This window comes from Orbicella franksi, chromosome 13, assembly GCF_964199315.1.
Source record: "Orbicella franksi chromosome 13, jaOrbFran1.1, whole genome shotgun sequence".
NCBI classification, from domain to species: domain Eukaryota; kingdom Metazoa; phylum Cnidaria; class Anthozoa; order Scleractinia; family Merulinidae; genus Orbicella; species Orbicella franksi.
This window is the reverse complement of record NC_138157.1, coordinates 7897039-7914629: the sequence shown is the minus strand read 5'-3', so window position 1 is coordinate 7914629 and position 17591 is coordinate 7897039. Positions and strand designations below refer to the sequence as shown.

Below are 17591 nucleotides of genomic sequence, written 5' to 3'. Positions count from 1 at the left end.
AAGGGTTGCTCTGAGACCTTCAGTTGCCGTAACTTTCGGGCGGCGCCTTGGACGTTTTAACGCTACTTAAGCGACAAAGCAAACATTGCGACTTAGGCAACTTAAGGCGACTTTAGTTGACTTAAGCGAGCTAAGGAGATGTTATTGCACTTCAGTGCTATAAACCTAAACTTAGTAACCGTCGTTTCGTATATTTTAAAAACTTCACAGAATTTAAGCCGATACTGTAATTATTATTTTCTCTAATTTTGGGTTCGCACAAGTCACCATAGTTTTAAGCATCCAGATTTCAAACCATATTAGATAAAAAAAAAAATTATAGAAAGCTAGACTTTCAGTACCAGTTTTTGTTATAATGATAATGATAATGATAAATTCCAGCAAGGTATCATGAATGTAAGTGACGATATCACAATAGAAACCAGCATCAAACAGAACTATCAAAAATATATTCATAGTGACCAAAATTTTAAATTTTTAAGTGGTGCTGTGATCTAATTTTTACCCCTTATAGTTTTAGTTTTATCACGTAGAATTCCACGACAGGTAAAAACGCCGTCTACCGTTTGCAAATATCTGCATTGGTTCCAGAGATATTTCAGTTTCAAAAATGTGTAAAAAATGCAAATGAGAAGAATGATGACGTCATACACTCAACCAAATATCGCATCAAGTATATACTCTAAATAGAACTATCTCGGTCAATTTGCAGCAGAAACCATTGAAAATTGACAAGCTTTTAGTTCTACATATAACACACCTACGGCTATAAAAATTTCAGTTCCCATGAAAACCAACCAAGTCTTTTCCAATACCCTACAACCTGATTTCATTAGTTTAGTGATTTTCAGCTCGAAAAACATAAAACATGGCCATGAACTCGACTTAACATATTTATATGCTTGTTGGATCACGCAGATCAGACACCATTGGCAAATATCAATATAGAGCGCCAAAGGTGGCCAGAAAAGCCTTTGATATCCGGGAGGTCTGGAACCCAGTATTTTGCCACAGTAACAAAAATGTGAGGATCATATTGTGGAGCACCCTCTAGTAGAATCGGACTGCCAAGAATCGAACATTTCAAATTGGCTGAGATATCTTTGTTCATCATATTTGATCAGAATTCGGTTGAGTTTATGACGTCATCACTTAGCTAATTTGCGTATTTTAAAAACTTGAATATCTCTGGAATGAAAAGAGATATTTGAAAATAGTAAACAGCATTTTTCTTCTCGCACAGACTACCTTTCTATGTCTTTAAATGGCTTAGATAGGAAAGATGCCATGATTTAGCTTGATTTAAACAAAACTATTGATATGTTTTCCATAATTCAAACAACAAGGAAATAATTAATTAAAATTAGGCAAGCTTATTTAGATGCTTTATAAGCTTTATTTCACAAAGCTTTTAGGCCATTGAGGCTAATTCGGGGCTAAGCAGAGTGCTATATAATCTAACCGAAGTGGTGCTGCTCTGCCGAAATAGTAGAGATTATCCTCGGCATCGTCATTGTTATTACTCAGAGGCCTTTATGTTTAGTCTCTGGTCTCCTGCTCCCTCAGTCACTCCCTTCCCCATCCCAACACCACCCCGACGATAATTTAAACTCCGATGAGTTGATATATGCCGCTGTCCAATCATTGATGACTCGGTGGGTATTTGACTTGAGCTAGGACTTGATTCGGACCCGGTTTGGCCTCGGAGGGGTTACGTAAAGTCTGCATACGAGCCAAGTGGCTCATCAGGCTGGACTTTATCCCGGTTTCAGTAGCATGAAGCGACTAGGAATATTTCTACTTTCCCTGGATGGGATGCTAGTCCATCGCAGACATACAATTCGCCGGTACTCATTTATACACCTGGGTGCAGAGAGGTACCGTGAGAGCAAAGTGTCTTGCCCAAGAACACAACACAAGGTCCCCAGCTAAGGCTCACACTCGGACCGCTCGCTCCGGAATTGAACGCACTAACCATGAGGCCATCTCGCCTCCCGGAAAACCGAGCCATTTCTAACTAAAACTAAAACGTTCGCTAGATCGCTGGGTCCTCTCTGGACTCCACTTAAAGCTATGTTAATAGTGAAAGGAAAAGGCGTATTGTACCCTTCTTACCAATTTTCGACGTACTAGCACCTGGGCTCTGAAATTCGTGCAAGTTTGCACGAAAAAGAATGCATCCTAATCACACCCGCCGCATGAGCAAGCGATGTGATTGGCCCGCGGTCTTCAGCAACAATAAAACCACATGTTCTACAGGACTAAAACAAAACGCTTTCTGCTTGTGCCAAATCGAGAAAATAAATAATTCAACTCCATAAACCACAGTCATGTAGCTATTATCAATTGCATTAAAGAATACAAAGCAAATGAACCTTTTGAAAGCCGGAAAGTATGAGGGTTCGACTGTTACTAGCGGTGTTCTGTTGCTTTCTTTCTTGTGGAATTTCGAAAGATTCGGAAAAGAAAGCGACAAAATTTACCAAGCCATGCTTTAACGAAGATGAACTTCTAAACTATTGCACGGATCCTATGGAAGCGTGTCACGAGGAACAAGGACATGAAATACAACTGCTGCGGCTAGATGGAGTTGAGGTAAGTTATAACTAATTGTGTTTGTCAAATAAGTCCTCGACTTGTTACACGGCAAGGGGAACAGCTGAGTTCAATGTTTTTAAAAAAACATCAACACGGCATATCCCGGTGGTATAACTTATGTTTATGGCTAGGTTTAAAAACAATTTGGATAAATATCCTTGCAGGTCCCATTCTTCGAATTGCTCTGTACTTTGTATCAACGAGTAAACGATTCGTTTTGCCTTCGCGGGATTGCCCGGTAAATATTGTTTTTGAAGACTACATCAGGGTTATTTTATATACAAGAAACTCAAAACCTCATTAAAGGGCGTTTGAACCTATTTATTCTCCGCGCATGACGATAACTACCAGATTGATTTTAGTCGAATTATGTTTGAAGCAAGACCAAACGGTGAAGAGAGAGGTAGAGCATATCGCATCACTTTTATTCGACATTGAATTTAGTCCACAGAAAGCGTACATTGTGTTTCTTTACTCTAAGATATGATGTAGCAAATGACCACTTTCAGATATCAATAACACACATGTTATTGTACTCTTGAAAAGCGTCAGACCACGCTTTCCTAATTCCACTGCACGTGGGATGTTTAATGTTTAAGTGATAAATGTTATATGCGTTTATATATTTTTCCGTATACGGTAACCTAACCTAAATTTGGAGTACTTGCGAATACACGCTCGGCAACCTCCAATATTACGACCTTGAAAGAATGGACGTCACTTAATGTAAATTTTGGGGTAACTTCATTCTTTTTCGTTTCTGTCAGCCAGGTACCGGTACAAATTCAATTAGCTCCCTGTGCAAACTAAGCTTGAAATATAGATTCTCCTTAACTGCAGACATAATTGTTCGAGGTTATTTGCCAATGACAGAGCCGGTACAGAACTCTTTAGCTAATTTTTTCGTTTATTCTCTTTATTATTGTTATCTTTCTGCTTGACCGTGTATTGCTATTGTGACAACAATATAGATGTTGATCAAAGTTAGGTTGAAGAGACTTACACGGAATAGTTAGGTCTCACTGCAAATTTTGGACTATCTGTTGCTAAGAGACTATGATGATAGTCTCTTGCTGATCCTGGCTGATTGATTGACTGACTGACTGACTGACTGACTGACTGACTGACTGACTGACTGACCGAATGACTGACTCACCGGTTGGTTGGCTGGCTTATTTGCTAGCTGGCTGATTTTACTGGCTCACTCACTGACGGAATCGCACTAGAGCCAATTTTGTTTGTATAAGTAATAAATCTGTCAACAATTAGCGTAAAATAAGTGCGACCCCCAGTTTCAAACCCTTGCCAAATTTTTGCAGATTGCCAAAATTTCGCCAATCTTCAAAGAAGCCAAAGTGCTGCCTCGGAGGCTCCCGAATTTTGGCAAACAATTTTGTCTTTTTAACCATTAAACTGTCTTAGTTTTTAAAACATGTCTCGATAATATTACGGAGAGAAAATAACTTTGGGCGCCTAGTCCAGTTTGGCGCGTGCAATTGCGGGACAAAATCATTTTTTACTCGGTCCAGCTGACGCTTTTTGCAGTTTTTTCAATGGAAACGAGGAATGTGAGCAGCGTTTTTATTCAAATTCTTATGACTCATACCTTGGATCTGGTTACTGGCAGCAGTTTGAAGAGATGGCTTCAGCGAGACAATCTTCCTCAATCGCAAGTGGCGCAAGCAACAAACGCAAGCCGAGCAAAAACTGCTCGTCTAATTATGGGCCGAAAATCGCGAGTTGCTGGAGAGCGGAGAGTCAAGAACATGCCACGTGGACAAAAATATGCGAAGAGATAAACTTTCGAATGAAATCTATCATACAGGTCTTGTGACGTATATTTCAATCAGTAGCGTTTTGGTTCAAACATATTGGTCTGATGCGACCAATGCCAAAATTTGGAACTTGCGAAATTTTTGCCAATTTTTTTCCTCTTCCAAAATTGGAAATATTTAACGCTCTAGTACGACTCTAATGCCCGACTCAGTGTCTGTCTGACTGACTGACTGCTGACGGACGGACAGGCTGACTGACCGACTGACTGATTGACTGGTTGACTGACTAACTGACTAACTAACTGACTCACTCACTCACTTACTGGCTGACTGACCGCTGGCTGGCTGGCTGACAGACAGACTGACTGACCGACTGACTGACTGACTGACGGACTGACAGACGGACAGAAAAACAGACAGACAGAGAGACTGACTGACTGATTGACTGACTTACTGACTCACTGACTCACTGACTCACTCACTGACTTACTGGGTGACTGAATGTCAACTGACTGACGAAGTGTTTTCTTTCTCTTTTTTTTTTTTTTTTTTTTTTACATCGTAACTGCCTTAACCGATTGACTTGCCCTGACTCATTTGTAGAAAGGTCACGTTAGATGGGTGGAACTGGAGAAAGGAAAAAAATATCAGATGATAACTAGAGCCATGAAGCCTCTACTATTTGGTAAGATAAATATTTTTACTAAAAAAACCTTCACGTACATTTGAAGTAATCAAACGTTGTTTGTGGCGAATTGCTATTGTATTGGAGAGTAAATCATAAACTCTTCTATTACGTTACATAGACGTTTTTTCAATAAGGAAAGATACTCGGCTGAAACTATGTCTGTTTGTCTGTCTGTCTGTCTGTCTGTCTGTCTGCCTGTCCGTCTGCCTGTTTTGTTCGTTTCATAAAAAAAAAAAATACTGTTCCAATATTCTGGGGCGCGTTCCAATCGACCAAAAAATCCGGTTTGAATTACCGAAACTTTCCTATGCCGAAGGGAACGATATTTTCCACCAGGTCGATACCAGGCCCAGGGACCGGACTGATCTCGCTCTATTCCTGCTTGGGAGTATTTCCCGCCAATATTTACACGACAAAATGCTGAAGAATAATGATGAAGTGGCTGTCGTAAGTGCAGTAAGCTGCTTGATGCGATGAAATTTAACACGCATTCACGACTATTTTAAGTAAACTCTTCCGAGATATTTACCTGACCGACTCAAGAATTATTTTCGTGAGATAATAAACTTGCGAACTTTTCTTGCGGAAGATTATGCAAACCGAGCAAATGCCCACAGGAAATTCGAACGACCAGTCCACAATTTTCCAGGAAAGCAGATCCTAAGGTTTTTGTGGAGGACAGGCGATCAACAAAAGGCTCGAACTGTGGCAGATCGTTTTGCATCCAGTGTAGTATCGACTCGCCGCCATCTTGTAGCTTTCAGGCCTGACTAGAGGAACTGGGACTGATTCATACCGGGTAGAAATGTCAAATGGAACAGAAAATTTCCGGAATTTCCAAATTTCCGGAAAAAAGGACAACCTCAAGAGGTTGACCGAAATTTTCGAAACGAGTTTCCGGAAATTTTCTGTTCCATTGGACTTTAAACCAGAATTTTCGGAAATTTTGGTCGAATGGAACGCGCCCCTAATATTAGTAAAAAACACTTCACCTTCATATCTTCATGTTACGGGGACACGAACAAGTGAGCCAGAGGAACAAGAAGTGTCTCATTAAGCCCAAAACTAATTCGTGATTTACCTTTGTCCTCAAATCGTCTTGACTTCTTTCCCCAAACAGAAATTCCAGATTTCCTGTCGGATGAGGAGTGTGAGCACATCATCTCACTGGCAAAGGAAAGCGGTCTTGCTATGAGTATTGCTGGCTTTGATCTGGCCGCGTATGAGGGAGACTTGGACGAGGACATGAAAGAAGCCGGTAAAAACCTTGGGCTGATGAATGGCCTTTTTCATGTTTTCATGAGAAGCAACATATTTTAAGCGATGTACAAGTGAGCTAATCTTGGCTTATTTTTTCTCATATCATACGTTCTTACTGGACGAGGATACCTAAAAAAGTGCATCCGGGTATTAAACCTACATTCATCAATCAGACCTTCATATTTTTCATGTTATATTAGAACGTGTTTACTAATAAATTAAGGCACTAACTAATTCGTATTGAACTTGTCAGATGGAAACTGGACGCTTGATCATGATGAACGATTCGCTAAAGGATTTTCCGTTTGGGATGTCAATAATGATGGATTTATCGACGCAAATGAGGTACATCACCAAAACACAAGATTCATTCACCCAGCATTCTGGCTAAATTAGACTTTAACAGGAGCCATAATTGTGGCTCCTGACTTTAATTGAGACTTCAGATGTGTGATTAAGGTCATTCCTCACATTTGCATTGCGCATCCTTACTGCGCATAATTTATGGCGTCATTAGCGTGCGCTCGTGCACGCGCATGTTGAAAACATGACGGATTTGCCTTGATATTGAGCTCTGTCTGTTGAAAAATGGCTCTAGCTCACAGACGAGCACGGGCACCCCAATTTTTTTTCCAGTCATTGTAATCAACTAATCATAAGCTTTGCGTGAGAAAAGACTGATCTAATTTCTATTGCTGAAAATTGAATAAATAAGAAAAATAGCAGACACACTGTGGTCTTTTCTATTTTGCAGTCGGTAACCACGTCAAGAAATTTGGTTAAAATTTTTAATCAAGGATTTAGCTTTCTGCGTGAATCAAACTTAAAATGTTTATTTGTGTTCGACACAATGCATTGACTTTAGTTTAATGCGTATTCTTATGAGTCTGGGTTCACAAAGATTTTACAATTACTGGGAATGCGTTCTTATAATAAGAATCAAATAATGCCGAAATGGGGCATTTTCAATGCCTCACTGCTCCTTAATGAGCATGGGCACCCCCTTTTTTATTTCAAAATTGAAGTTATAATATGACAAATATTCAGTGGACAAAGTTTGAACGAAACTCTATTGTCACTTTTATTTCAGAGGAATTACCTTAATTGTTTTATTTTCAGGTGAGACATTTCGCCCAAAAACGGAAACTTTTATTCATGAGAGAGGATGAAGTGCCTGGGATGTAAGTAGGCTAAACTTAGCAATTCCCCTAGAAATTGATCATAGAAGCCATAGAGCATTCAAACAAACAAAAGGCGTGCACGAAAAACTGAAAGAAAGCTCTCCGCAACTGGACTGCGCTCGGCGGGGCGTGAGGTTTTCCATCCCCGTCAACGTCAACTTTAACGGGAGTTGCGGAGGGAAGTACTTATTCTCGCGTGTTTGTTTCTCGATTCCTCTACAATTTGAGAGCCTAAAGAAGGCTAACAACGTCAAAGTTGATTATCATTCTGAAAGGGAGGGTGAAGTTAAGATCCATAAATCATAACCATCAATTTAATTTTCTTCTTTTTTCGCTGAATATTAACCATCTTTCATTTTTATTTTTCCTTTTTATTAGGTTTAAGCGTCTGGAATTATCTGAAAGTCTGCAAGATGGTACGTGAACAAAGAGGAGATTACCCAGTATACAAGAAAATAAAAGACAAAATTACAGTCTAGTCCCGGCTGAGTTAGATCATTCTGTAGGGAATTCTTGCGGGTTCTACCCACACTAGTGCTGGATCTGTGCTGTCTTTATTGTAAAGTAACGACGTGATCCTAGCAGTTGTATTTGAAAGAAGTCAACACAGAACAAGTTTTCTAGATTGTACAAAAGACAAACGTCATATAAATAACGTAGACTAAATCTTTTATTACATTATTTTTAGATTTATGAGGTAACTCCTTTGCAATAAGTTCTTCGGGTGGTTTTGTTTGGAATGGTCAATGCTTCAAAATCACCCGGATCACGTTGCATCAAAGGAATCGATGCGTTCACTCGGGGCAAAGATTCATTGGTTCCTTTGATGCACATGCTCCCAGTGATTTTGGATCACTGATCCTGGTCCGGATCATCCCGTTCCAGAGAAACGCACCCTTAATTACGGCCTTAATAACGTATTTCCTAAATTTTCCCTGTCTTGCTAACATCTATCTAACTATTTATCTATCACAAAGGTAAACTAAGCCGCGAGGCTTTCTACAAGGTTAACATTAAGAAAATCCTGTGGTATATGGATTTCCTGAAAGAAAAAAGTCCTCGACACAGGCCCCGGTACAGCCAGCAGGCTTGGTTACGACAGGACAAAAACGCTGACCCGATTTTGAGGCGTTTGCTCGAAAGGTGAGAAATCCCAGAAAAACCATGGTAACATGGAGAGAGATGCGTATTAAAATGGCACTCATTTTTTTACTTAATTATTATTATTACTATTATTATTATTATTATTATTATTATTACTTACTTACTTACTTACTTACTAACACAACTTACTAATTAAACCGTATAACTGATTACTTACAATATTTCTACATAGCTAAATGACTCTCATTTGTTCAGAAGACTTTTCTATTCGGAGATCTTTAAAATCTTGAAAAGGACAGCCTAGAAGTTGGAAAGTTGCCGTACAACTTGAAGATACTAAATCGACCGAAACGAAACTAGGCAAGTTTGACGAAAAACAACGAGAAAAGGCAATGAGAGAAAAAACTAACACGGGCGGAAGGTGATAATTTTTTTGTGTGTGTGTGTGCGTGTGTGTTGTTGTTGTTTTTTCATTTATGGTGAATCTGCCCTACTGGTATCCAGAAGCTGAGTTGATAAAACTTTAAACCTTCATTTCTGAAGGAGAAAATAACTTAAAATCGGCAAATTATTATTTCAGACACATTTTTGGTAGCCATGCTATACTTTTAGTACACTTGTATAAGACACCTCACATTTTAGGCAATTACGATGTGTTACTAGAAAACAAATGACTTGCAAAGTTGACAGGTAAAGATATATCGATTAACTTTTCCAATGCAACCATAAATAAAATGAAAGCAATATTCCATCATGTGGCTCTCAAAAATCATTTTGGCACAAATTCGTCACTATTAGAATGGGTCCTCTTTCTAATATGTTTGCTCCCTGCTGGTAGACCGGTAAAAACAAACCATCATGGTGCTGTTGCGAAAATTAGGTCTATTAAAGTGAGCCACAAAGTAATGCCTCCACGGACTGCAGACTGATTGAATCTTATCTTATCGTTTTTGTTGCAGAATTACTAAATTAACACAGTTACCGAGAAAGCTCATACAGGGAAGCGAGTGGATGCAGGTGAGGAAGTACAGTCCCTGTAGACAGTTTTCTATCCCTTACACGAACCGCCGACATTACAGACCTTCGAAATAGAAATTCTCCTTACTGAATGCTATCCATATCTTAAAATGTTAGTTCTGAGAATTTTGTACCACATCAAGAAAATACAGCCCGGTTTACCATTTGTTCTATTCCCTCTGTATTGCAGGTACTGCAACACAAATTGCATATTAGGCCATTTTCGATATATTAAAATTCTGACATGGCTCCGAGGCTTGGGGGAATAAAACAAAAGAAATTAATTATTCATCACTTAACCTCGATGTGATTCCTTTTGTTTTATTTCCCCTGCCTCCGAGCCAAGTTAGAATTTTAATATATCGAAAATGGTCTGTTAACCATAACACTGCCACTTTTGCTTCCAAATAGCCCCTTGCATGTGGATCTCTCACTTGGTTAAATAGCCTATTATTAGAACCTGGCCAAAGACCCATACGATTCCACAGCGGTCCTCGTAATTATCAAGTGAAACATTGAAAATCGTTTAATTCTATGTATACCGCAACATCATGTATTTTTAACGTTTCAGAGGATGTGACTTTTGATTAAGACTTCACGTAACTTGTGGCCGGCCAGGAGAATTAATCCTGCTAGGTTGTGTTGCAAAGTTCTATGAAAAAACCCTGTCGCTATGTGTTTGTTTCTAAACAAAACTTAGATAACAAAAAAAAAATTTCGTGTGCTGTGTTTTGCAGGTTGTCCAGTATGACCCGTATGGGCATTATCACGGCCACCTGGATTCCAACCCATTTGAAAACCCGGTTATCCCTTGCTGTCACCAGAATCACTTTAAAAAGCCCGAGTGTCGAGTATGCAGGTACTGAGAAATAATCCATGCTGCATACCATAAACTGCTGCTTATAAGCTTTCCCGCTTATAGCCCACCCGGTCATAGGCCATCTACCTGTAAACAAAAATATTACTTCCGATTAAAAGCTCTAGTTTAAAATAAAACGAATTAGATTTATTATGATGGTTTTTAGCAACCTTCATTAAAAATCAGTTACGAAGCAGCAAATTTCGAAACAGTTTTCTTATTCCGCTTACAAGAGCACCCCAACCCCCCCCCCCTAAAAAAGGGAGATATATCCTCCCAATTAATGCCAATCCAAAACCCCTTACGGAGTTGTATAAGCCTAGGGCTTTTAACTCCCGGCTGTTTACATACGGTATGTGTAAAATACAGCTATGCGGACTGGTCTTTACCTGAAGCCATTGGCATTTACTAACCTGGGTGATTCTCCCGGGGGTGGACCTCCGTGTGGAAAGGTCGGGGATGTTCTCCTGAAAAATCGTACTGAACTCCCAAGGGAAACCAATCCGGGCGTGGCTCACGCTTTATTTGAACCCTAAAAGATACCACTTCAAAACGGAAATTAAACGGAAATGCGTTTTTTTTTTTAATTATTTCTTCGAGCACAGTTTAGCCCGGTTCCAAATAGTGACATTTCGTCCTGAGCACCCTTTCTGAGACAAAAATAGTGATTTACAGTATGCGAGACGACGACCATCCCCGACCTATTCACACAAGAGTCTCCAAAAAAAAAAAGATGATAGATCATCCAGTTTAGGAGTCCCCCCGCCCTCCCCGGGATGATAAGGTCCATGAGGACTCTGGACGTACGATCGGAGCATTAGATTTTAACAGGATCGTAATCTCTTGGTTGTATTCACAGATTCATAACAATACTGTACTACCTTAACAACGTGGAAGAAGGAGGAGAGACGGCCTTCCTGATAGCAGATAATTCTACAATCACACCAGACGTGAGTGGAGTTATTAATTAGTTAACAAGTGGGTCATCCCTAAGCAGGCGATAGAAATAAATGCGCCACAATCCGGCTCAACCCAAAGCGCAGTAACGTGACAAGCCGTATTTATTATGGCTATAGTCTCGGCTGTAGTTTCCTGTTACTTGATCGTTTACGGTACGTAGTGAAATAGTAAAAGAAATCAAGTACACGGGGTCTCCGCAGCGCTGAAATACTGCGCCCTCTTTCTTTGATCAAGCAACGGAAAATATGACTACCAAAAATACCTTTCGTTATTGTTATAAAAGCTTTAACCCCAAGGAAACCTTTTCGAACTCTATCATGAGCTCTGTATTATGTGCGAAAAGAACTCAGGCCACTGGTTGAACCACGGTAGCTACACAAGCAATAAATCAAGCTAAGAAGCGTAAGACTGAACTTGAGTTTAATATTATTATTTTTTAATTGTTTCCTCGCAGGAATTGGAAAGCCCCAACGCTACCACGGACGAATTTAACTTGAGCGTCAACTGTCACTTGGCAAATCTTGTTCTGCCTCCCAAGAAAGGCACTGCTATCATGTGGTACAACAACTTTATTGACCCGGACAGCGGTCTTCTAGGATCTGTAGATCGCTACTCGCTTCATGGTGGATGTGACGTCATCAAGGGAGAGAAATGGATCGCTAACAACTGGCTGACGGCGCCTACTAAGTACTCAAGACACATCAAGAGCATTTATGATTCCGGATTTTAATGACTGAGTTCTCGTCCCGGGGGGGGGGGGACACCCATATAAAAGGACGGTGGTACTTGTCGCAAATTTTGTAAAGAACCCCCGAGAGGGACCAAGATCCTGTTTTGTGGGCGTAGCTTGAAATATCTCACATGTCCTTATTATTTTTTCGGCTCAATACCTTAAAAGGTATCACAAAAGCTCCCGCTGTGGATTTTTTTAAAGGCTGAACACCCTAAGAGATTCCCAAACCGCTTTTTTAACCCCTAAAAGGTGCTACGAACACCCCTGGCCTTTTTATATGGGAGTTTCCCGCCCCCCTCGGGAAGTTCTCGTAATATTGGACAACGCTTTCCGCGTCCTCGTACCCGGCCTAAAACATTTTCTGTAATTTCTTGCCCGCTAAAACCAGAATTAAGTTCGGCGTAGGGATGAAAATACCAGAAAAACATGCAGTGGAGATTGTTAGTATCTTTTGGAATAAAAATGAGTATACTGAAATGTTTTTATTCAGTTAGTTCCAGTACGCCAAATTGATACAATTTTGGCGTAAAGATATTGCCTTTGTTCACCACTCGAGTCCAGTTATACAAGCCGTGAGGCATAACAACAGGATAGCTGAAAGATGGGACCCTCACAAGGGCTGCCACATCACTCGTGAAAGCCCACAAATTGTCCAAATTGACATCGTCTAAAGACCCAAATTAACCATAAAGTTGTGAGCCTCTCAAGAAAGCAATTGCCTTCAAGCTGTCCTACTTATTACTCATTATTTCCTCTATTACTGGACTCGGCCTTGCTTTAACTTGGCGTTTCATGGCGGGACCAAGAAGGTTTGCACCCGATAAACCGATCAAGAGTAGGCTTAACAACGAAAAATTTAGAGTTAACTAATCCCAATTCTTTACTTGGTATGTCATCATAAACTTCGCGTGACCAGAAAGTCGATTGAATGCAAGCAATTTTTTACTATCAGCAAAAACCCTCTCCACTGTGTAGACAGCTTTCCTTAGCGACTTTAATATTAACTCTGAAGCGCCTCGTAGTCTACTTAACGTTGTTTGCTATGCGCTGCGCGCCAACAAGATTTGACACAAACTATACCAAAAGAAGTTGAGTTCCCATCTGAGATTAGATAATAATCATGTAAGCCCGATCAGGCGGACAATTAACTCTCCTCGCGGTCAAACTACAGTGACGCCTGCCCCTAGTGTCGAATGGGCGAGAATCTGATTTTAATTAATTCCCCACGGAGTTCTTTCCATTGTTAGGATCGCTCAACTTTTTCTTTAGCGATCCCAGCGATTACGTGGAAACCAGCTTTCACACTGAAAAGTTTTCGTGGACCAAACTACGTTTAAGGATTGTAAAAAGATCTCCTTTCCGAAATGATATTTTAGAAGCCTAGCGCGTATATTCAAGTACCGGTATACGAGCCGAAGTGTAAAACACGTCATTGTTTCTTCAACAGCAATGTTTGGAACTGTTTCCTTGCCCTTCTTAAAAATCTTCAAAAATATTTTTATCCCTTTTGACTTAAGTGCCACGGAAATAGATTACATAATCGCGGAAAGGTAAAAGTCCAATTGCTAGCTAAAATCACATGGCGCAGGAAATTAATTATTTCAGGCAAACGTTTCGTCTTATTTTAAATTTCAACTTTATTTATCAAGCTAAGTCTAGCTACAGCTAATCTCGTCAAACAGACTCTGTTTGATGTACTGTAGCGAGTATACTGTAGCCTGAAAAGGACTTCTCCCTTTTTCCGCCGCTATCACAGCTATGTTTGCCATGTCGATCGACTATCATACAAATAATTTTTTCCTTTTTTGCTGTATTTTTTTTTTTTTTTTTTTTTGGCTCCCCGCACATATAAAGATTTTTTTCCTTTTTGCAACTTTTTTTCTTCTCCGCGCACTCTCAACAGCGAGCTTTTAATACAAGTGAATATATGAAATATCATATATTTGAACTGCGGAGAAAGATATGAAGATATGATTGATCAGCGCAGTTATGCACACAACTTAAGCAGTTGTGAAATTAAAGCCTGAAAAAAACTCAGGCCTGAACGGGATTCGAACCCATGACCTCTGCGATACCGGTGCAGTGCTCTTTAGCAAGCTTAGTTTATATTACTAAAAATCACGAATATGACAGAATACACCAACTTTTTGTTTCATCATTGCTATCTGTATCTCTAGGCAGGATGGCACTAAGTGAGCATGCGCAATACTATTACGAGAGGTTACAATTTTCTCCTTATCCAGGGTGACACGCCAGGAATCTTCTCGCCCGCCCACCGCGACGTTTAAAGACGTCCGGACACTCCAAAATCTTGGGGATTATCGCGACATTGCGTTTATGAAACATATTTGAATGTAATTTCCTTTAAAACCCCCAAAGAGGCTTTTAGGACTGACTAGACTAGCCGACTAAAATCTTATTAACGTCATTTACAGATTCTAATCAGAAATGGTCCTGGAAATTTATTTAGGTAGTCTTAACTCGAATAGTCGAGGGTGAAATATTTTATCCCATTAGTTCCCTCGAGTAGAATTGTCCGTATTTCGGTATTCCCACATTGGTACGTGGCACTACCTAGAAAAACAAAATACCAGAACGAAATGGAAATATACTGAACAATGTGACATATCGACTGAACTGACAACAGTTAAGACTTCGACGAGACCGGAAACCCCACAAGAAAAACCTCTGACAACCAGGATATCATTTAAAGACTTCAAAGGTGACTTGAACCGTATGTCAAACTTGCGTTCTCGTGTTCAGTAATTGCGGACAAATTCGGAGTGTTGATGTGTTCAAGGATCGTATGTTTGCCAGTTTCAGTTCTTCAATTATGATTTCATTGACAAAATATCTCCATATCTTTTCTGTACAAAGTATCATTTCGGTGGCCTTCAGTCCCAAGGGTATTAGACGCCCTCATCACTGACGAATTGCACTTTACTCTTTTTAAAAAGTCTCCCACTAAAATGCAATGTTTAGAAGAGTGCTTGTCAGATTCAATTTCATAGCTCCTCCAGATTCTCTTCCATCTAAGGCAATTGCAAAGATCTAATATAAGTTTTTTTTTTTCAAAAAAACCAAAGCCGGTAAAGCGCCACGTCTTTCCAAATATGGGCAAAAATGACCCAAACGGAAAAGAGGCCGATTCAGGGGCCGATTAGATGCTTGGATGTAGTTGACAACGGATACAGGACGGTTTTAATAATAGATTTCTGGGGTCACAGACATTAAGCTAACATCACGAAATACTGACAAACGAACTTCTCTAAAATTAAATATTAAACATTGATGAAAACTATTTGCTATAGTACATGAAATAGGCTGTCATCGTATTTTTAATAAAGAAATACGCCCCCAATCACGATAAATTTTTCAAGTTTTATTTTCTGAGGCATCCTCTAACTTTTATTTGCTCAAAAACCCAATGAATTAAAAAGAAAAAAGGAAGACTTAAGTGTTTTGCTTGAATTTGCGTGTGAAGATCACGTGACTAAACTCTCTGGGGTGAATGACAAACACAGCGTGACCTCAGAGTAAGAGGATTGGTTTGTGTAGTCAGACTTGAGACCCTCTGGAGGCTTCGAGACTATTTAAAACCTTCTGCTTTTCTTCTCTGGTAAGCCTTAATGCGCACGGAACAGTTTATAATAGCTTTAGAGCCAGTTATTTATCCCACTTATCATCGGGATTTGATTCCGTAAATGTCTTGTTTTTAACTAGATAAACTTCTCCATTTCACGGAATAAACAGGACTCCAAAAATATTGTTACAAGCACAGTTTGTTTATAGACACAAGACCGGCGTGCGTAGGTTAAGTTTATATTGTTTTAATTACTGTTTGTATTTGCCAGGCGCAGTGTTTTAATCTCCTTGGCTATTCACCGAAGAGAACAGAACTATTTCGAGTCAATTTTGAAGAAATGTCAAGCAGCTATGTTCTATGAAACTGATCTCTGCTATCTACTTTGTTATCTAAAACTTTGAAGAACGAACCAGAACGGTTACATAACGTCATGGCACTCACGTGCCTCCCGCCTTAAAAAGTCGCTCGCCTGCGAAAGTCAGACATGGGCAGACAGTTCAAGGCAATTTTGTTAGTTCTCTCGAGTGGGTGGGAATGCAATCTCCTCTCGTGCGTGTAGGGATAAATTCAATCTGTCGAGTACAATTCAGAACTTAACAAAACTTCTTCAGGATTGTTTTACAAAAAGGAAATGTACCAAGTGTTTAAGTTTAATACATGAACATTCCATGGGACTGACCAATCTTCTTTCCTATCTTGAAACCAGTGGTATCTCAGTCTTTCATGATCCTTGAACGAACTAGAGAGCCTTACGTAACGTCATGGCACTCACGTGCCTCTATACTTAACCCTTTGAATACCAACTACGCAAATATGCGTAATTAATGGTCGTGCTCCAAATTTTGGCTTATGCGCATGCCCGGAATTGAAGTTTTGCTCAATTTTGTACCTAATCCTCGAAAAATCTCTCCTTTTAGTAAAAAAAGCTTTTTTAGAGAAACTTAGGCTTATTTAGCATCATGGCAGCTAAAAAACCTGACTAAACGGTTAAAAACGGTATTTTTTGGCGAAAGTTTGGTATTCAAAGGGTTAAAAGTCGCTCGCCAGCAAGTCTGACATGGGCTGACAGTTCAAAGCAAATTTGATTTATATCGCTTTCTCGATTAAAATGAAATCTCCTCTCGTGCGTGTATGCATAATTTTTAATCCGCTTTCGAGTACTATTCCGAACTCAACAAAAATTATCCAGGATACCGGTCTTTTTTAAAGAAATGTAAATGTACTAAGTGATTTAAGTTAACAACTTCCATGGAACTGAACTATTTTCTTGCCTATCTTGAATCCAGTTGTATCTCCTTCACTGAACGAACAAGAAAGCCTTATGTAATTTTATGGTCCTCACGTGCCTCTATAGGTCTCTACACTTACAAGTCATTCACCTGCAGAAATCAGACATGGGCAGACAGCTTAAGGCAATTCAGTTTGATATATATAACTTTCTCAAATAAAATGCATAATTCAATCTCCCCTCGGGCGAGTATGCTGGCATAAATTCAACCTGTCAAGCACTATTCCAAACTCAACAAAACTTCTCTAGGATTGTTTTAAAGAAATGTAAATGTACTAAGACTTTAAGTTTACAACAAGAACATTGCATGGAACCGATCTCCTATTTCCTTTACTATCTTGAAACCAGTTGTATCTCTTTGACTGAACGAACTAGAGAGCCTTATGTAACTTCATGGCACTCGTGCCTCCATACGTAAAAGTCGCTCGCCTGCAAGTCTGACATGGGCTGACCGGTTCAAAGCAAATTTGATTTAAATAGCTTTCTCGATTAAAATGAAATCTCCTCTCGTGCGTGTATGCCTAATTTTTAATCTTTCGAGT

General features: G+C 39.6%; 2 protein-coding genes across 3 annotated transcripts in view; one reads left to right on the top strand and one right to left on the bottom strand.

The window, feature by feature from the left end:
• The first annotated feature begins 1062 nt into the window (after nucleotides 1-1062).
• Nucleotides 1063-12819, top strand: LOC145465802 (transmembrane prolyl 4-hydroxylase-like). 2 transcript variants are annotated; one of them, XM_081449561.1, is made up of 12 exons: nucleotides 1063-2595; nucleotides 4977-5058; nucleotides 6182-6319; nucleotides 6575-6666; nucleotides 7441-7502; nucleotides 7881-7918; nucleotides 8480-8645; nucleotides 9566-9623; nucleotides 10361-10482; nucleotides 11342-11432; nucleotides 11897-12185; nucleotides 12460-12819. In XM_081449561.1, the coding sequence occupies exons 1-11, from the start codon at nucleotides 2395-2397 to the stop codon at nucleotides 12170-12172; spliced, it is 1326 nt and encodes a 441-aa protein (XP_081305687.1). In that variant the 5' UTR covers nucleotides 1063-2394; the 3' UTR covers nucleotides 12173-12185; nucleotides 12460-12819. The 2 variants fall into 2 exon arrangements, with proteins under 2 accessions (XP_081305687.1, XP_081305686.1); XM_081449560.1 differs by lacking the exon at nucleotides 12460-12819 and having other exon boundaries at nucleotides 11897-12196.
• LOC145465804 (coactosin-like protein) overlaps nucleotides 3411-17591 on the bottom strand; it is a 76983-nt gene continuing 62802 nt past the window's right edge. Inside the window, exon 5 of the mRNA XM_081449563.1 lies at nucleotides 3411-3733. The gene's annotated coding sequence lies outside the window, so the exon portion shown is untranslated. The remainder of the gene's footprint in view (nucleotides 3734-17591) is intronic.